Source organism: Corvus hawaiiensis, chromosome 6, assembly GCF_020740725.1.
Source record: "Corvus hawaiiensis isolate bCorHaw1 chromosome 6, bCorHaw1.pri.cur, whole genome shotgun sequence".
Classification (NCBI taxonomy): Eukaryota; Metazoa; Chordata; class Aves; order Passeriformes; family Corvidae; genus Corvus; species Corvus hawaiiensis.
In genome coordinates, this window is record NC_063218.1 from 39,049,925 (window position 1) to 39,070,768 (window position 20,844).

General features: G+C 46.7%; 1 protein-coding gene across 1 annotated transcript; it reads left to right on the forward strand.

The window, feature by feature from the left end:
• Nucleotides 1-5,790: 5,790 nt before the first annotated feature.
• On the forward strand, nt 5,791-12,695 carry RHOV (ras homolog family member V). The gene is made up of 3 exons (XM_048308324.1): nt 5,791-6,145; nt 9,475-9,533; nt 9,861-12,695. The coding sequence occupies exons 1-3, from the start codon at nt 5,950-5,952 to the stop codon at nt 10,299-10,301; spliced, it is 696 nt and encodes a 231-aa protein (XP_048164281.1). The 5' UTR covers nt 5,791-5,949; the 3' UTR covers nt 10,302-12,695.
• The last annotated feature ends 8,149 nt before the right edge of the window (nt 12,696-20,844 follow it).

The following is a 20,844-nucleotide window of genomic DNA, read 5'->3' on the forward strand; positions in this document are numbered from 1 at the left end:
TGTCTAAATCTGGTCTTCCTCAACGCTGTGTCATTGCTGGCTGCCCTGTCCAGCCCCCACTTGGCGCACAGCAGTGCATATATGACTGCAGAGTGAGACAGTTCATTGCCCCGCAGCAGATGACTCTGTGATCCATGATCTAAACATGAATGCAGGTGCAGAGGAGAGGGCAGGAAGATGTGGCTGTGGAAAGAAGTACAGGCAGAACCTGGTGACACAATTAAAATCTGAATTAAACCCTGGACTTCCTCACAGATTTCCACTACAGAAGATACTGATCATCACTCCAGCTCACTGTATATAGAATATTCCTTCACAATGATCAGCATAAAAAATACCCTGTATTCTTAAAAGCCATAGGCAAATAGGGGTAACTCCCTAAATGGAACAGTCTCCATAAGATACCAACAAAGGTGTAATATACCTCCAGGCTATGAGGCACCCCTGTACTTGCTTTGAGGAGAGTGCTGCAGATACCTGTGTCCCCCACCCAATCAAGAGACCTTCTCCCAAAGTGAAGAGACAGTGTTTCTGAGTGACCTCTTGAATGCTATGTACAGATTAAATGCAGTAAAAAAAATTACAGTGACTGCGTATCCTGGGTATCTCAGTTACCCATGAGAACCTGAACTGGAACCTACACGGGGAGCCATACAACATTATAATTTACCCTGGAAGAGATCAAAGCTCAAAGTCTTGCAGAGCCCACCTCCTAACCATTAACCAACCTCGCAAGGTCTTCAAACCCATTGTCAGAAGCAGACTTCCTGCAGACCAGTAAACACAGGGTGGAACTGTATTATGCTCGAGCAACAATTGCAGACCTGCGGACCATGGTTCCCCTGACACTTTAAGAAGTTTTCCCACAAGTGAACTACCAGTGTCTGTTGATGCTACATGTGCATTCCTGAGCAGGCTGCCCTTTGTAAACCCACTGAGTGCCCCCATGGAAACCCTACAGGCGTAACCCATCTGTCCTAGAATGCACAAAAAGCACCACAGGACAGGTGATTTTACAGTGAGATAACCTTTTTCCCATCACCAGCACCCTGTGGCTAATCCCTCAGTTTGGATCCTCAAGGAAGATCCATAAATGATAAGCTCGAGAATTGAAACTGATAACTTGCCAGAGACAGTGATCTTACAGCGTTTTATGGTTTTCCGATCCCTCTTCAACCCAGCCCTTCACTGTTTGGTGTTAACTGCCTGCCTTTCCTTGTTTCACAGGGGGGATATGAACTTTATCACCTTTCTCTTGCTAATTCCCTCACCCATTCCTGTTAAAAGGTAGCTCCTCTTTTTTCGTAAAGTGTCTGATTGAGTGACATAATTAAATTAAGCTCAGACCATTGTCTTCCAACCTGTCTTCAGTCTGAAATTTGCTGTTTTTCTTTCAGATTTAAAGAGTCTTTGAGTGCCTTAAACTTTGCCTGTTCTTTCACATCTATCAGTTGATGTATTAAAAGATGTACTTTCTCCAGCAGATGGCAACACACTTCTAAATTATTCATAGAATGTCTGAGAGGTTGGACTACTTCCTAAGCAAGTCAGATAGGAGATGAAGTCGAGTTTGAGAAAGGGGCTTAGTACAATACAGCGCTTGTCTTCCTTTGGAACTTGTAAGAAAAACTTGTAAAAAAAATTTAAGCTGGTGGCACTGTTATTTTATTTAAACTTATTACTCTCTAATCTGAAAATGTAGTATAATATTGTTGTTGTGGCAGTTTGCCTCCACATTTAACAAGAGTAACAGGGAACAGATGAACCAGAATATCTCTGTGCATCTCCCATGGCATTGCTTTTATTTCCAAAGAGCAGTGAAGTAGTTCAGAGGTCAGGATAGTGGGAGCTGTATCCTAACATTGTTTCTCTCTCTTTTTTTTTTTTTTTTTTCTTCCCAAAGACATTCCAAAACCACACGTCTCCAGTTCACACCAGAAGTATCCACTAGCTGCTACAGAATAGTGAAGCATTTTTATTGCTGTAGACTCAGAAACTATGGAGTTCCTACCAATCAAAATTTTTATATAGGAAAGTAAGTACTAGAATCTTTCTTCCTTGGATTTCTCCTGTCATAATATTTCTGTGAATGGGCACAGCCCGATGTTTCACTGGCTTTGTGTTGTGTCTGTTTCCGACTCTGCGAAGTTGATAAAAAATGATACAAAGAAGCGTTTGACATCACTTCCTGCAGGTTGCAGTGACTAGACGAGGCACACCACACGGGAAAACCAGACTCGGGCTCTTGTCTTCACCCTTTTGTCTGTCACTCCTTTTAAGTGGTAATTATAGTTAAGCTTGATTTTTCCCAGGGAGGATGCACACTCAGGTGCATGACAAACACTAGGTGACTCAGAACTGGTTGTGTCATTGCTTGCAATTACGAATTCGACCAGCCGGGCAGCGGCTGTACCTCGATTTCTTCAGAGTGTCTCTTGAAATCACGGGATCCAGTTTGCTCTGGCACCTGCACTCCAGTTTAGCCCCGCTCTCAATCTAGATCCCCACCCACCTGCCCTGTGCGTGATTGTTGCCTCTTCTCACTGTGCCCCCATTTCTCATCGTTTAGGGTTTCTCTTGTGCAGCACTGTGAATGGACTCAGAAATGTGATCCCAGGGCGCCATTTGCAAAGGAACCATATTGACATAGGCAGCCCTCTTGTACAAATGAAGGTAAGTAACGCTGAAGGCTGGATTTGCTCACTACCATGTTAGGAGGGGCTGATAATTTTTTTCCTTTCCCTTGGTGAGAAGGGAGCCATGCTATTTTTAAAACTGCCACCTCCTGTAACATGTAATGCTTTTTTTGAGGCAACATGAGTAGTTTGCTAGGCTTTGCAAAAATGATAGTGGCTTCCACTCAGTGACTTTCTGTGACAAGACTGAGGAGCAGAATATCAGCCAGGGAGGCAGAATACAGTGTTGTCAGAAGAGCAGAATACAAGGTTGTTGGTCAAGTATTGCTCAGGAGACACTGAAAGTCAGGACCACCACCTGCAAAAAAGCCCAGTGTCAAAATTTCCCAATATTATAACACTGCATTTCAGAAGAGAAATTATATGGAAGAGTTTGAGCTGATTTGTAGTTTTGTCCCCACAAGGGACAAGCCCATGTGTCCTCCTCATCCAAATTGCCTTATGTAGTGTTCTTGATTTGGTCTATACATGGACTTCTCCTGCTGCAGCAGAGGTGAGAAAAACTATTATAATTAATAGAAATGAGCATAAAAGGAATTGTCTTCCTCTAAATAACTGGGTTTTTTTAATAACAGGACTTTGTACAGTTGTATAAAGTTTGGTTGGTGGTGACAATCACACACTGCCTAAACACAGAGATCTATTTCCACTGTAAATCACTTCAATGGAGCAGCTTTTCTGTGCACCTCAGATAGTGCAGCCTGGCTGAGTAATGGCTAGACACTAACAGTACCTGAAATCTGTATTTGATCTGCCTGGAAAGAGTTTGATCTTCTGCACTTAATTCCTGGTGGATAGGAATTCACATCATGAGAAATACCATCATAATTTGTACTAATTATAATTCCTGGGAGTGAGGCCAAATACAGCCTTGCAGACTGTGTATTTCCCACTCAGGCACAGCTGATTTTGGCAGAGGAGCATGTCAGGCAAGCAGCACACAATGGGGCTCTCCTAATGTACCTGCTACCTACATAGGCAGAGCCAGTCCCCAGGGCTGTCAGTTCAGCAGCTCAAGGAATAGGACAGACTTTCACTGCAAAAAAGCCAAAACTGTTTAAAAAAATCTAGCAAACCCAAAATATCTGACTCCTCGCTGCATTGTGAAACTAAACCTGCATCCTCTGTTAGATGTCAGGACCAAGGCAAGACCTGAGAAATGAATCTGTGGGAGCTGCCCTGTTTGCTTAATCACTTAGTTTAAATATAGATTAAAAATCACTTAAGCTCATTGACAAGTTAAGTGTGTGTCAACCAACGGTTGTCAGAAACTGCAAGGAAAAAAGAGCATAGGCACAGAAGGAAGGGATTTTAGGAAAAGAGTAAGAGAAAAAGGGCTGGATCCTTAGAGGGGGGCAACAGCATATCTTCTTAAGAGAGATCCATTCCTAACAGCAAATAGGAAACATGAACTGTCAGCTTCTCTTCATCTCTTGCCCCTGTTAACAGTGAAGAATTTGGTGAATAATCCCTCATTTACATTCATTTCTTCTGATTAAATGGAAATGTCATAGTTCACAGAATGTCAGCCAGTGTCTGAAATGCACTGGAAAAGCTTTGCAAGATCCTCGCTGGCTGTGCTGCCTGTCCCAGCTGCAGTGTAGCATGTCCTTGCTGGTCCCATTGGAGGCACAGCCACACCTCACACTGCGGAGTATCGCCTGCCCCAGCGCATTCTGCCTTTTCTGGAGAAGTTCAGCTGTCACCTGCCTCTGAACTAGCACTGAAGAGCATGGCACTGGAAAAAGCCAGTCTAATGCAAGCTAGTCCCTTGAGATAGCAGCCACTTGCTGTAGCAAGACTATCTGGCACATGTCCTAGCAGCAGCCTAGTTTCTAATACCATCCCCACTGTTTGTAGCTGTAGAAATTTAGGGTTTTCCTAGTAAAAGCACGGGGGTTTATTAAAGCAAACTGCTAGAGAAAACTTCCTTCTTGCTGTTCTCAGGAAGCTTGTTGGCTGTCTCCAAGATTGGACATGCTTTGTCCACTGAACCTGAATGGTTGCAGTGCTTATGACTTTCTGTCAACCACAGGGAAAAGCATTCTAGACTGTGGCTGACTTAAAGATTTCTTCTCAAGTTCAACATTAGTTGTGTATCTTCTCAGCATGGATGCAAACTACAGCAAGACAAGTTCATGAACTGCTAATCAGCAGCTGCTTGCAGCACAAACCTGCCTAGTGCAGACAGGTGTGCCTTGCAGAGAGGACCATGAAGGACATCATGGTATTAAATGAGTGGTGTTCACTGACAACCTGAGTTTAGCTCCTCCATTAGGAAGCAGCTCCACATTCAAAGCTGATGTTGCCATATTGGGTATTGCAGGCATTAATACTATCCCTCCACTGTTTCCAATCACTTGGAGGTGCTACACTGGTGTGCAATGATGGCTGCGATTGTGTGGCTGTATCTCTCCTTTTAAGTGGTGTGTTCCCACTCCTCTGTTTGTTTAGTGATACTTCTTTAGACAGGGAGCTCCTCAGGGCAGGGATGGAGCTGTCTTCTTAGCTGCCAAGGGCACAGTGTGGTGTGTGAGCTACCAGAGGTGAATATGACAAGCAGACAGCAGACTGGGAACTCCTGCACTTGTCTATGCAGCTGAGAAAATACACTTTGTGGCTTTTGCCAAAGGGTAACAACAGCTTGGCTGGGTCCCAGGAATCCAGTAATGGCAATCACATAGTTAACAAATGTGATGACTTTTGGCCATTTGTTTTCTATTGTCCTTCACAATATTGACCAGCACTGTTGGTTTTATTTCTGTCCTGATTTCATGGCAGAAATCACAGATGCCCCAAATGGGACAGTGGAGCTGCTTCTTTTGAAAAGGAAGTGGGGGGCACCATGGATGGAGCGCGGCTTTCCCACGTGTCCACGACTCAGAGCACGGCGTGGCACCTGCCCAAATTCTGAGGGCAGGCGCTGCTCGGGGGGCATCGCGGGGCGTGAAGGTGCAGCAGCGGGGCCCTCGCCCGCGGGAGGAGGCAGCCGGGCCGGGCCGGGCAGGGCTGGGCTGGGCCCGGCCACCTCCCGGCGGGGCGGGACAGGGCGGGACTAGGGAAATAGGGACTGGTTTTGTGCGCACGGTGGCAGGTGTAGTGCTGAAGAGCGAAGCTTAGCGGGCTGGAGAGGGTGGCCCCGCACGGCAGCCCCGACAGCAGCCCTCTCTCAGGAGCATGGCAGCGGCCCCGCCGCGCCGCGCCCCACGCTGAGCCCTGTCGAGTCCGCGGTGCCACCGGCAGTGCCAATGCCATGCCTCCCCAGGAGCTCCTGGATTACGCGCCCGCCCTGCGGAGACACAGCCCGCCCCGGGGCAGCGGCCCGGAGCTGGGAATCAAGTGCGTGCTGGTGGGCGATGGCGCCGTGGGCAAGACCAGCCTGGTGGTCAGCTACACCACCAACGGGTACCCCGACGAGTACCAGCCCACCGCCCTCGACACCTTCTCCGGTAGGTGCCCGCCCGGGCTGCGCGGGGCACGGGGCGGCCGGGGGGATCCAGTCTGGCGCAGCGAAACCTCGGGGCGCGGCGTCGGGAGGAGCGGGATGGATGGAGGCGAGCGCTCCCGGGGCCGCGGGCTGCCCCGGGCAGGGCTGCGCAGCCTGCGGGCACACAGCCCGAGGCATTTCTGGGACTCGGACCGAGTCCCTCCGACGTTTTGTGAGGTTTAGCAGGTGGAGGTCCTCCGTTCTGCAGGTGTGTCAACCCAATACGTGTCGAGTTGGTTTGCAAATTCTATGAACTTGAGCACCTTCCTGGTTTTGTGGTGTTGTTATGACTAAATAGAAGGGGGCTTAGGTTTTTGTATTGTTTGTGGTCATTTTAGCCTCAGAAATAGTCTACAGTGTAACACTGTGATTTTTAGCTTCAACTGATACTCAGGAAAACCATCTTTTCCCTCACTTGTCTGGTGAAGTTAGCATTGAACAAAGGTTGTCAAAAAGTTGAAGAGCTTTATAAGTCCGGCTAGAATTGCAAGCTGATGAGCTCTCATTAGTTTCCACTTTTGTAAATGCTATCTTTGTTCTTGTTCTACACTCCTCTTCCTTTGGGCTCCAATTTCTATATAAACCCCAGGAGAATAAAAAGCCCTTTGAAAGATTCCTTATCTTCATTTGATATGAAGAAACACAGCACTACTTGACAATGTAGATTGGTAGATTAGAGATGTGCTCAAGTCAGACCAGGAATGAGGCATCTAATGTGTCATAGTTTTAGGGGTGCTTAGAGGGAGTGTTTTGTCTGTCTGAATGTCCCCCCAGTTGCTCACTCTGAGAGCTGTTGATTTATCTTGACCCTCTCCAAGCTATTCCACTGTCACTTGAAGGAACTGAACTGAGAACATGCTGCTGTCCAGAGTCCAGAAGCCCTTTGGGAACAGATGCAAGGAATCATGAGTCCTCCAAGGGAAAACTTACTGCTCTCTCTGCTCTCTTTACATTGAAGTGTAAGGATTAGACTAAGAGAGGCTCAAAATTACTGTAGTTATTAGACTGCACATTTTTGGAAGGGCAAATCCAAAATAAAATGGTCCAGAAAGGTGAAGGCAGGATGAGTGCAGACATACCATGCTTAACAGCAGGTAATTTGAAGATAGCTGCACATGGGTTTAGTCCCAGTCTGGATGTCCAAGTACTAAGTCTGAATTCAGAGGTTCATACGATTTGTAACTGATAGAAATCAAAACCGTTAAATACGTGTCTTGTGAAGTTCACTTTCTGCTTATTGGGAGGAAATGGAAAAACAAACAAGTTTCCCTTCCCACCCCTATTCCAAGCCTGAAAAAAGTCCCTTCCTGGAGTCACATATTATGGTTCAGGATCCACTTCAGAAATTTCAACCCGATTCCTTTCACTCATGGGGAAGACCTGCCATTGTAATGGCCAGCAGAACTGAGCAGTTTACATTCTAACCTTAATGCTGGTCACGGGACTGTGATGCCAATAACAAGATAGGAGAAGGTGTCGCATTATTAGGGGAATGTCTCTGGGACAGTGACCCAGCCACATACATCTGTCTGGCTGCTACCTCCTGCTGGGTGTCGCTGCCAGGTAGAGCAGCCTTGAGTGAAATGCGGACCCGGTGACCTTTCTCCACCAGGCTATCCTGTTCTGCCAGCCCCTTTTCTATCGTACCATGATCCATCCTCATCCTGAGGGTGTGGACCTTGTGAGGGCGGTATTTAGAGGGTTGTTGCAGAGTTGCTAGCATAGCTCAGGCTAGCAGCAGATGGGATGAAACTCTGTGCAAACACTGGAGCAGCAGGTAATATATGTGGTGACTTTCTTCTGAAGATGGCAAAACATTTCAGAGATGCTAATTCCTTCTCTCAATGCACTTGTGAGACAGAGAAAACCAGATACTAGAAAGGCAAATGCCTGCTGCCTTGAAGATCAAGTCAGGATCTAGCAAGTTCTTTGATGAGGAACAGGTTTCTCTTCCTCCTCTGGGGCAAAGATATGGTAACAACCCAACAGTTTCCTAGTCACAAGGAAGCAATGACTTTCAGCTATGCTGCGAGGAGTGGCACTGTGGTGGACAGACCCACCCCTTCATTTTTCTTCCAGGCTCAGTCTCCCACCAAACTTCAGTTCATCTTTTTGTCTATGTGTCTCTGTTTTTTCTCCAGACTGCTTTCAGGGAGGAGTGCATACCTCCAAAAGCTTGTGTTAAACTCTCTTGTTTCTGTCACTTCTCACCTGGTGAATTACTTCAATAATCACAAAAGGTTGATCCTGCTTCTGGTTGGGAGATTTTTTTGTTTGTGGGTTTTGGGGGGCTTTTTGTTTTGATTTTGGTGGGGTTTTTTTTTTAATGAAAAGGACAATAAAGCCTCCTCCCTGCACACAGCAGTGGAGTTTTGCTAGTTCATGTCAAGTGCCAGCCATTGTCACCGTAGCCACGATGTCTGCCTCTATTCATCCAAGCACAGCCGCATCCACTTTGTCAGGACTTTCAAGTGATTTCCAGCTCCACAACCCCTTTTTCCCTCTCCTCAGTTCCTAGTCAATCTCTGTGGTGTCTATGCACTTAAACATCTAACAGTTTCATTCCCGATTTCCATCAGAGGTCCTGCCAGCCCTCAGTCTGAGTCAGCTGATACCACATGAAGGCTTACTGTGATTAGGGAGTGAAATGGGAGCAAACCTTACATGTGTAACTCAGCAGTTTTTCAGAATGTGGATAGTCTCTGAAAGGGATTTCACTCATCACTCTTTCCTTAATATTTCCTTGTTCATTACAAAGGTGGGTTTTTCCCTAGCTAGGACACTCACATAACATTTTTTTAAGGCCAGATTTCTGGTCTGGATGGGAAAAATCTCCAATAGCTTGTTTGATGGACACTGATTTGAATTTGCTTGGCCAAGGAGCTAGAAGCAAGTTGCTGAAGTTCTCTGGCTTTATCCTTATCTTTTTTTCTTGGGTTGTGGAAGAAGAACAAGTGGTTCTCGGGGAACCGTTTGGCTAAGGGCTCTTCTTGTCTAGAGGAGCAGTTGGCCAGTAATGTGGAACTATTCTTTCAAAATTCTGGAGAAGAACACACAACACCTGAGAGCTAACAAAATCAGGTCTACTGCAGCTCTCTTGATGTTTCCAGTGCAAGCTTCAGCAGTCTTAGTGAGGCTTGGGAGGATGCTCAGCTGGGAGGAGACTTGAGCGACTTCAGTGAGTCTGTTCAGCAGAGTATGAACCAGAGTGTTCAGGAAAAGCCTGTATGAGCGTACGTGTGTATGCTGGCCAGCTGCTTTAGACTCATCCTTATTCTACTTCTGCTACAGTGCAGGTCCTCGTGGATGGAGCCCCAGTCCGGATTCAGTTGTGGGACACTGCTGGACAGGTAAGCTCTATCAAAGCAGCTGTCAGCTCTGGTCCTGTGGGACAGGGATTGTTTTCAGGCTTTGAGGAAGGCAGTACTTAACTGGGAAGAACAGAAATGCACTAGTTGAGCACCAGCCTTTTGCTGATATGGCAGTCACAGACAAGTGAGTGACAGAGGCCCTCAATTCTGAAACTTGTGTCTGAAACGTGGCATGGCCACAAAGTCAGCACAATGCCCTCCCTCTGTTGCTATCCTAGTTAACTTGTGGAAAAGCTACTGCAGCATCATGCTGTTAGAAGAACAGTCCAGTGATGATTTTTTTTCCCCCCCCTCCCTTTTCTGCAGGAGGACTTTGACTGTTTGCGCTCTCTTTGTTACCCTGACACCGATGTCTTCCTTGTCTGCTTCAGTGTGGTAAACCCAAGCTCCTTCCAAAACATTACAGAGAAATGGATCCCTGAGATACGAACTCACAACCCCCGGGCACCGGTGCTGCTAGTAGGGACACAGGCAGACTTGCGGGACGATGTCAATGTCCTCATCAGCCTGGATCGCTACCACGTGAAGCCTGTGCCCCGGCCTCAGGCAGAAGGTCTAGCTGACAAAATCCGGGCTGAAGCCTACCTGGAATGCTCAGCACTGACCCAGAAGAACCTTAAAGAAGTTTTTGACATGGCCATTGTCAGTGGTGTTGAGCACAAGGCACGTCAGGAAAAGAAGATGACTGCCAAAGGCATTAAGACTCTCTCTAAGTGCCGCTGGAAGAAGTTCTTTTGCTTTGTCTGAAGCTGCTTTGAGGGAGGGGGAAAAGAAACACCCAATGCCAGTATTGGCTCTGCACCTTCTTGGAGTGACTGCTCCTATGGCCCCAGCAAGGAGGGTATGATAAGCTGCTGGGCTTGGAAACCTGTCTCTTGCTGGGTACAGTATCAGATGCCTAGGAGACATGAACTAGATTTTGATTGTGCTGAGATGTGGAATGGTCCAGGCAGCTTTAATACCTGCTGGACATGTCTGTAGTGTCCCAGACTAATGGGAGCATTTAATACACCAAGACTCAGTACCCTAGAACAGGCAGGTTCCTTACATTGTTCAAAATGACAGTTTTCTGGTTGAAGCTCATACACTTTCAGTGTTCTGATGCAGCATAATAAACGTGAGGGACTTTTGAAATCAGCCTGTGTTTTGGCTGATTTACAGGCATGGCAGAGAGTAGGGCAGGGGCAGTTACAGGCAACTGCAACGTGGTCAGGCATGGGGTGCAGAGTTTGTAACATGAGACTTGGGTTCCCCCTCTGATTCCATTTGCCAAAATAGGTAGAATTCACTTGGCTGTGAAAAAGCAGCACTCTTTCTTACAGGCCCTGTACTGGGAGAACTCTTGAGAAGGTACTTCCTAAATAAAGGCCATTGGCAGGCTGAAGAGAAAATGCACTGGAAGCTACAGTAATACTTTGAGCAAAACTTTCTCTGAGAGGACTCTCTAGTCCACTGGGTGCCAGTGTTACAGTCCTATCCTAAGAGGTAGTTGTGGACTTGGGGACCAACTTTGAAAGGCCTTTTGTGTGTGTGGTGTTTTGAAAGAAAGAAGAGGTGAGGAACAGTGATGAGTGGCTCTTAGGAGAGACAAAACTGTCAGCAAAGGGTTTATAACAGTACTGAGGGGTCAAATGGAGATGGAGAGAGAAATAAGAAAAGGAAGAAAATAGAAAGGAAAAAGATGGAATGAAGAAAGGTAGATAGAGAAGGAAAGAAGAATGAGTTGTTAAATGAAAGCTGTGATTCTACTTAGTTGAGATGCTAATATGCAGGGAAACTTCTAGGCACCTGAAAATTTTGCTAGTGATATGAATTTTAAAGTAATATTTTCCGTACATTCAGTTCTGAATCAAAAGGAGGAGGTTGTAGTGAGAGAAAGTTCCTCTTCATTAGTAAAATCCTCCATTTCAGATCTACACAGAAGAATGGATTTTACCTTGTACTGTTCTTCCTGAGGCTGCAGAACAGGAATGGAGGACTCAGGGCTTCTTTCTGTTATGCTTCCCTTTTCTAAAAGTCACTGCTTGATCTGCTGAAATCAAAAGCAAAGGAAATCCATGAAGTTTATGCCGGAGAAAATTATTCCTTATGTTTCACTCCCTTCCCCTCTCACCTGTTTCTCAGGGGATTAATATCCTGGAGAGTCTATTCACATTTTATTATATTTTATTACAGAACTTGCATCATTTTCTAAATCTTTCTTTTGCAGAGACATTTCATTTTGGTTTATGTAGCAGAGAGCGTGACAGGTCTGTCGAGCAGTGCTTTCAATACTCAGGGGGTTCTCTGCATCTGGCCACAGCCCATCACTTTGAGGATACTCTGGAGTAATGTGGTAGAAAGAGAAATAGCTGTGGATGGTTTGCCCTAGACCAAAATCAAGCATAGGCGAGCTCGTGAGCCTGTAGCAAGGCAAATGCGAGTAATGCAGTGTGGCTCCAAACAAATGCCTGTGAACATCTCTCACAGCCATCTGGTTTTGTAGTGCAGCTGATGTAGTCCCCAGGATGTGAGACAAGACTGCTGTCTCCCTGGGCAGTATTGAAGGATGAAAGAGGTGGAGAAGTCTTCCTCTGAATGGAAGTGGCCCACAGCCTTGGAGCTGCTTCTAGGGTAAGGCTTAGACACCTTAAAAGGATGGTGCAGCAAAATGAGCTGAATGTTGAAAGGACTCCTCCAGCTGAAATGCCATTTGTGTCCAGTGAGGAGTCCTAAGAGATGGTGAGCACAGAGGCAGTAGCTAGAAGTGACATGTCTGACGTGGGTCTAGGTAGGACACCACTTCCTGAACAAAGCTCTCACTCAGCAATGCATCCCTGTGTGTATATCCTACCTGTACAGGCACCTTTGCTGTATCACTAGTTCAGTTTGTCTGTTGGGTCTTTACACATTTCTTTAGCCTGTGAGAACAAGGGCTGTGGTGTGACCTGCCAAAGAGCATGCCATATCCCTAGGGAGCAAATCCACAGGTGGAAAGAACACCAGCCTCCTTCCTGCTTAGGAGAGCAAGGGTTGTCCTGCAGTAGCTTGGTATGAAACAGGGATTATTTCATCCTGGAAAAGAAACTGTACTGAGAGCTACTTTCTTCCTATTTGATTGTGTCTAAAATTTGATCAAATAAACTTTTTTAATGTCCACAATCTGTGTTTGTAATTTTGTCAGTGCAAACTAGGTTGGGCTTTAACATGGAGAAGGAGTTACTCCATTTTACTGACAATAAGTATAAGAGGGAAATAGCCCCACTTCTCAGTCCATGTCCTAACCCCCACTAGTGATGGTAAAAATCCCCTCATAGCTGAAATTTTCCAAGTTCCTTCTGTTGCCCCAGTTAATCTTTCTCTACCTCAGCAGCCACTCAGCGTGGAAGCTGCCAAGGGGGATGGAGTAGCAAATATCCAAGGCTTTCAATGCCTCTCCCTAGAAGCCACCATCCAGGTACCAGTCAGGAGGCCCTCCTAGCACTCACTGACCCAAGCCCATGTAGGACTTGCGTTTGGAGCCTTAATAACAGCATGCTGCTCTGTCATTAGACTGATGGGTAATTTAGCGACCAGCTTTACTCAACTTACCTTGGTAATTAAACACTGCTAAAGTGCTAAAATATTTTGCCTGTGCCACATAGGATGCAAAGGCCCTATGCAAGACAGCTCACAGGACTCACCCTTTTAGCCCTATATTCAGTGTTACAGATAGGTCAGGGCTCCTGCCTGTCCAGATCTGGGGCCCCATAGCTGCTCCAGAGTCAGAGGGCTGGAAAGTGAGGCTGCTGATGGAGGAGTGTGGTGGTTCAGCAGAGAGCTAGGAAAGAAAGTGGACAAAAAACAATGTAGCAGAGGTAATGAGCAAATTCAGAAATTAAGAAGGTAATAGAAAATTACTGCTGATAAAACATGATTTGGGAACTTGTGTTTTGGGTGAGGAGGTTGTTGGAACTTTCACTATTTGTTTGGATTTTTTGGGGGGGAGGGGGCATGGTGGTTTACCAAGTCCACAATCACACCATCCTTCTATAGACTGTTGTTTACTAGATGTAAAGTAACCTGTGGGAATATTTGGAGCTGGCTCCCAGCTTTGTAGCTTCCTGGCACTAAATCTTACAGAAGCACCTGTGAATGGAAATAGCAGCAAAGTGTGAATTAACTTTACAGGGGGTGAGTCATTCCACTGAGCCATATCCTGTCATATGCACAATAAGCACTCTAAAACTCCCTGAAATCCGTGAACAAAGCTGAACTCCTGGGTGTGGGGGTGAATCTATCTCATTAAATGGAGTTTCCTACCAAAGCCACCCGAGGTGTCTTTAAACCCTTGCTCTCACCCTCTTACAGTGCAGTACTGGATCTGTGCTACTACCCGGTTTTGGTAGAGTCTGGGCTTGTTTCTGCCTTGCAGTGCTGCTTGACCAACCTGTATTTTCAGATGCTGAGAGCACAGAGGAGTTCCTGGGAGACTGTTGTTAACAAACCACCCCACCAGGCTGGGTGAAGCTAGCCCAGTCCATTGCTAGGCCAGCACAATTCCTCACAAGTGCTGCTTACTTTTCTGCCAAAAAGGATCCTTATGATTAGTTGATCTGACTTACTCCGTAGCACAAAGCTCAGCATCAAATGCTAAAAGCACCAACATTCCTACAGGGTAGAAACTCTCTAGTACCTTCATTCCTGCTCAGGGCTCTGACTTGGATCCTGGATAAGAGACTCCTGCATATCCTTGCATCCAGCTGAGTAACTGATAAGGAAGACTGTCCTTCCTGTACGGGAGAATGCTGCTTGAGACCCAGCATAGGTAACAGTACTTCAGTACAGGTACACACCATGTTGTGTAAATCCACATGAAGCCAGTGTGCCTGCTGCCACTTTTAGCTGCCATCTCCAAAGGACCTGAGCTTGGATATCAGCAACAGTAGGGATACAGTATGGAAAGGACTCTTTAGTTTCCTTTTTCTGTAGGTATCACACCTTAAATGGGCTTAACTATGCCAAGAAGGTTTCCAGCTAACAATGCTTTCCTCAGCTTCCACTGAACCCTGACTGGGAATTAATCCCCAAAGTAATACCAAGTTTCATCTGACTCAGCACATCCTCCTTCCAGCACCAGAAGGGCAAGTCTGAAAGTCCTTCTGGAGATCTTTATGCCCTGTAGGTTACATCCTATTTACTTTGAAGGGACAGGCTGACCTATTACCAGGTCAGGAGCTGACATAAATCCAGCAGGAGGAACCCTGCTGAAATGCAATTACCTCGGAATGGCATCCTCCCCCCCATTTCCTGAGAGGAGAGTGATTGCTTTAACAACCTTATCACTTTCTTAACACTCCGCAATTTAATCCTCAGGTGCTAACTGGCTTTTTTCTTCACATTGCTCCAAGTTTAACATTATTTATCAGTTAGGCCCAGCTTGGAAGCAGGGTCTGGTTTGACCTTTCTCAGCTGTAGTGGCAGGTAAGTAATCTGCTTCGACTTTGCTCTTAATGCCTTCCTGCCCCTAATTTGGGCTAGATTTGTCCCTTCCCATGGTCCTTTCTGTAGTCTCTCAAAAAGCAGCATGGGAACACCAGAGGAGCAGAAGAGAGCAGAGGCACTGCTCAAACAGATGCTGTCACCACAAGGAATGCTTGTTCTCTCACAGCCTGTGTGTTAATTGAACTGCTGCTCTTCCACCCTGCTGAGAGTCCTCTTTGCCCAGGATGCTGTCCTTGGCCGCATGGTCTGCTTGTACATCTTGGGTCTGCTTTACATCATTATTGCCTCTTTTTGAGCCATGTTAAATCATTCTGTAGCAAGCCTGGGAGATAAAGCACTTATACACAGAAACCACTTGAACTTTACAATATGGCTCTAAGACTGTCCTTCCTGTACTGGAGAATGCTGGTTGAGACCCAGCACTTAGTCTGCATCTGCTCCCAGAAAAGGAATCAAAGAGCTGGCCCAGCTGGCACCTGGGCCTCCTGGAAGCTGCTTACTCATGCCTCTGCAGAGTCCAGCCCTGGGCTCTCCGTTCCCACCGTATAAATACAGCATTGTACTTGCAAAGACCTATTGCACAAGAGAGCAGGGTATGTCTCAACGTATCCCTGAGACAGGTTCCCTCTGCTGCAGCCCCACGTGATCCTCGTTCCCAGGGTGACACCATGCCCTTTCCAGCTCCCAGACTGAGCTGCTCGGCATCCAAACTTGCAGGACTTGTTCTGGAGGAGCAGGAGGAGATGTGGGTCCCATCCTCCCCCTGCAACCCCTTATCCCCAGCACTACCCCTAGGGCACTGTTGTGAACTGAAATACTCTGGTTTCTGCTGCTATGGAGGAACATCAGGTGCAAAGAAATTTGGCTCGGGGACAAGTTTCACCACGAGTCACTGAGCCAGGCTTTTCTTTCCCATGAGATAATCTTGGGCGGGGCAGACAATCTCTTAAAATTAAAATACAATGAAAATACACGGGCTTCCCAGGGTCTAGGGTAAAGCTCTCTTTCCTTGTTTTCTCAGAAAGCAAGCCAGGCACTGCTGAAACCTTCCCCAGGCTTTCAGCGGAGAAGGAAGCGCTGCAGTGGCAGCCTCAGAGCCAGGCCTCATACCTGCTGCTCCCCCAGCTGGCAACAGGAGCCCACCCATGGGACCTGGCTCTACTGGTGGTGAGGGTGGAAGAGCTCGACCTCCTGTGGAAGAGAGCCCAGTCTAGCAAATCAGTCACAGACAGCAAAGCCCCCTTCCCGTGGCTGTGTTGCCATCATTGTGCTGCTGGCATGGTGGAATTTTCTGGTGGGGACAGCACTGGTGATTCCCAAGCAGTTACCTACATGAGAACGCTTGTGCTGGTGGTACCATCACAAATGTTAAACTTTGCAGGGAGCTCAGGGCACTCAAGCCGTGAGTTTGCCCCTTCCTCCACCATCCTTGTAAGCATCTCACCCTGCCACCGAGCTTAACCCTCTGCTTCTCCAGGTAAACACCTGGTTACATAGCTCAGTGGCAGCAGAGACACAGGGATCTAGCTGGAATCTGCCAAGGATCTAGCTGGGATCTCACCTGGAATGAGTGTCAACACCTCAACCCTACAGACTTGAGATTCTTTCTCATCCAAAAGGGAAAGTCAGCATCACGTGCTGAAGGAGAGTTCATCGTGGGAGGGTTCGGTTTTCCCATCAGAGGCTGTATCCCTGCAGGGCTGGATGGGAGGGAGGCTGGGAAAATGCTGCCCGAGCAGTGCACATGGGTTTCGGACGGTGTTGCAGAGCCCCAGCTGCTCTCCTGCAGGGAGCCCTTTGCTGGGCCACGTGCCTGGGGAGCAGCGTGTGCCTGGGGACAGCTGGTGCCTGCCGTGGCCGGAGCCGCTGGGATGGCTCTCCACTGCGCTGAGGCAGGAGCACCCAGCTACGGGCAGAGCTTCAGAAACAGCGCATTCATCTTCCCTGCCAATAAGCCAGGGAGCGCCCGGGGCAGACTGATGACGCATAGCACACCTGAGATCATTTTCATGGGAATAGACCCGTGAGAGACAGCGAGAGGAAGAGTCAGGGAAACTCTCCCAGCACTTCAGTCAGTGTCAGCATTCAGTGGGCAGATTTCACAAGATAAACAAAAGCCTTTAATAACCGCACTGCAGGGAGACTTTGAAACCCTGTGAAACCTCTGCCAGGAAAGGAGAGCAGCAGGCTTCTCGCAGAGTGCCAATGCCACCAGCCAGCCAGAGGTTTGGTGGGCATGGGGAAAAAAAGGCTTGCAAAACCCAAACCATAAAGATCAAACTGTGGGTACCCAGGCTGTACTCCTAGCTGTGGATAGTTGTACAACTATCCACATGTGTGCACGTGGTGCTATATATAGCACAGAGGAATTTTCATTCCAATTGCTAAGGGGTTTTAATAACATAGAGCAGACGAAAGATGTCAGCTACCCTGGATATCTGGGCAGCAGTGTATTATTTGAAGGGAGGGTAGGAGAGGATATCTAATGTTGAGATATCTTCTGCAGGATGATTTGATTTCTTTCTTGTAAGCCAAATAGATTTGTAGAATAATAAGTTATTAGCATATAACAGTAAAGTCTCACATGTACAAAACTCCTGTCAAAGGATGCTAAACCTGAAATACAGGGACTCTGAGCTAATAAAAAAATACAACCATAACTTGGGAGGAAGAGGACTTCCTGCAATGCCTGCCTGCCTTGTGAGTACCAGGAACAGCAGTATCCTAGCTTTACATGCGGTGCACTTATTCACTATCTCCAAACGTCTCTTTTCAGATTATAAAGACACTGCATTAGGTGTTGAGAGAGAAGGTAAGTCTAAATGTAATTTAGGTCATCAGGAACCTGGAAATGCTATCCCAGACTTTAATATCATTTCCCTGTGTGGTTTTGGGTGAATGACTTCCCTTTTCCATTTGCAAAATGGAGTTCCTTCCCCTCCATGGGGTATGATAAACATTTATTAACTGGTACTCACAGGGTGCCATAGCAGGAGAAGGGTTATTGCCAGGAACATCACAATGCTTCTTCTCATGGTCCTCAAAATGGGATAAAAGTCCTGAAATGTGTCCAGACACCAGTCTCCATTATTGTCTTCTGTGAACTTCCAGAGAGAATTGGAAAATCAAACTCTCTTGGTTATACCTCCAGCTCTGGGGTTCAGGTAATTAAGAAAGAAACTCAGTATTCATTGAGAGCAAATGCCTCCAAACTTTAGTGCTATTGAAGGAAACATGAATCCTATGGTCCGCAAAGTTAAGAGATGATTAAAAGGAAGCTCTGTGCCTATTGCTACTTAAATAATGCATATGCCACCTTGGTGATGTGGTGGGAGAGGAGGAAGACTGAAATGTGGTGTCTTCACACAGCTATCAAGTCCCCAGATGAAATAAAGAGATGGACCCAAAAGCAGAATGTGGGACATTCATGTCTATTCTGCTGCTTCCGTGTGATGCCTGTAGCACAGGCAGAGCTATCTGAGCAGAGCCACAGCCCATGTGGATGAGAAGACACTACACAGGAAGTCTGGGAGCCCAGCAGCAGCAGGAACTCTTCCCAAACAAGACTCTGAACTAGCTTTAATTATGGGTGGAGAAACAGCATCCCACTCTGAGTCTATCATTTTTAGGATGGGCAGAGGAGGAAGAAGCATTCTGACTGTTGAGACACCTCTGCAGACTTTAATAGACAAGAGCAGCTGATGAGCAGCACAGGCTTCCAAGAAGGCCAAGGTCTTAGGCAAGCAGCTGATTGCCCAGGCAGTCATGTGTGAAGCCACGCTGAAGTCTGTGCTGCTGTCACGATACTTGACGTGGCTGGATGAAGTGAGCTCACCACCACCGAGCTCTCACCATGCCTCCCAACTGAGGTGCAAAAAGATGCACCCAAGGGGCACAAAAGACTTCTGTTGCCACTTGCTGTCAGGCATGGCTTGGACATTCCCCTCTCCCTTTTCCAGAGGTGAGACCAGAGTGGGGCTGCTGAGCACCTGCGATGCTCATCAAGAGGAAACAGCACACTGTGGGGTACAGCCTTCTTCCTGCCTCATCCACATAAATAGCCAGTAAAGATGCAGTTTTTCTTCTGCTAAATATCAGTGCTGACTTCACTGATGCTGCCTTTCCATGTTTTATTGGCATCCACTGGAAATCTCTGGCTACATCTGTGGTCCAAATAATTACAGCTTCTGAGCAGAAAAGGGTGAGGGGGCAGCACAAGCATTTAAATTTTACAAATGGGACTCTACAGCAATCCTGGGTTGTTCTTTCCTAAACTGCTTTCTATACATCAAGGATCATAAGAGAATAGGAAGAGACCGAGGCCTGCTCTCAACCCTCTATTCTAGAGCATGGCTTTATTAAAAAATTAAAAACTACATCTCAGCTTAATTTTCTTCCCACACTTGGCTGTACTCTATCTTACCCCCATCTCAAAGAGGCATGTCAGTCCTTTCGTATCCTCACTGGAGTTCACAGAAGTTTGCCAGCATTAATCAGAGGCAATTACCTTTGCCTCTTTAGGCAGGGATATCAGACCTGAGCCTAGGGTGACTCATTGCAAGATTGCTTCCCCCTGCAAGGTTCTTCCAGACATCTCCTTTGACTGGAGACCTCAGCTGTTGCCTTTGGTCATTCTACTCCTGGGAAACTCTCCTGGCAGGGAGCAAGCCCCAACTACTACACAGCCTCATGTACTCTGCATACCTGTCTCTTCATCTCACTCAGTGTAACTGATAAAAGGGAATTATCTAACCAGTATTTTCACATTTTGATAGATTATCTTTTTTTCAATAGATTTTTTGTGTGGAACAGTCCCATTTTGGTGATAACCACTGCAATGCAACCAGGGCTGCTGGACCACAGGCCTGTTCTCAGCAGTGAGTCTTTATGAACCCTGGAGAAACCCAACCACACTAACCATTCCTGATTCAGTCATCTCCAGGATTCTTGCCTTCTTGCTGAAAAGAAACAAGTGGCACCTTCATCCTTTGCAGCTCTGATACTGTAAGAGCCCTGGCTGGAAGCACATCCCTTTCAAGACCCCTTGTGTCTATGGGAAAAGAGATCTCTCAGAGGTGAACACACCATGCTGCTTCTTTCATTTATGAGAGAAAGAATTCATGGTTTCCTAGAGGAGAAGTTTTCTGTCCTAGAGAAATCCTGGGGTTCAATGTAGGTCATAACAAAAATCTGCATTGGACTATTTGCCAGAAATATTGCAAAACAGTATAAATATATGCCCCAGAGAAGAAATGGATTTCCAGCAAGCTGCAGCACTTGGAGGAAAAGTGGAAATTAGTATTATGCACAATATGAAGTAGATACTATGTTACTGTTAATAACTAATCCATGTGTTATTCAGCTCAGCCTGCCAACACACACTCCTGAATGTCGGCTGTAGGCGTCCTTACCACTGAAGTCCGTGTCAACCTCGCAGACATCCTGACTGTGACTAAACACTCAAGTGGCCCTGGCCCACCAGCCTGCCTGTACCTCCAGAGCTCCACGCTCCATGCAAGCATTTGCAGGAGAGCAAGAAAAGTCTGGTGGTTTAAAATGGCACTTCCATCACAACTTCCAGCGCAATCTCTCTGGCTGGCCAGGAAGCAGAGCATTTCACATCACACCTGCCAGGCTATGAAATGAGGTTGGAAAAGTACGAGTGTTAGGGGCCTGCTGGGATAACTTAGTGAGGGTCACTGCCCTTTTACTTCTTCCCTTGCCCTCCAAGCAGTCCATCACCTAGGACAGAATTCTGCTCTTCTGCAATAACATGAATGCACTGTCTGTACCTCTGGCTGCTGTGCAAATATGCTGCTTTGGTGTT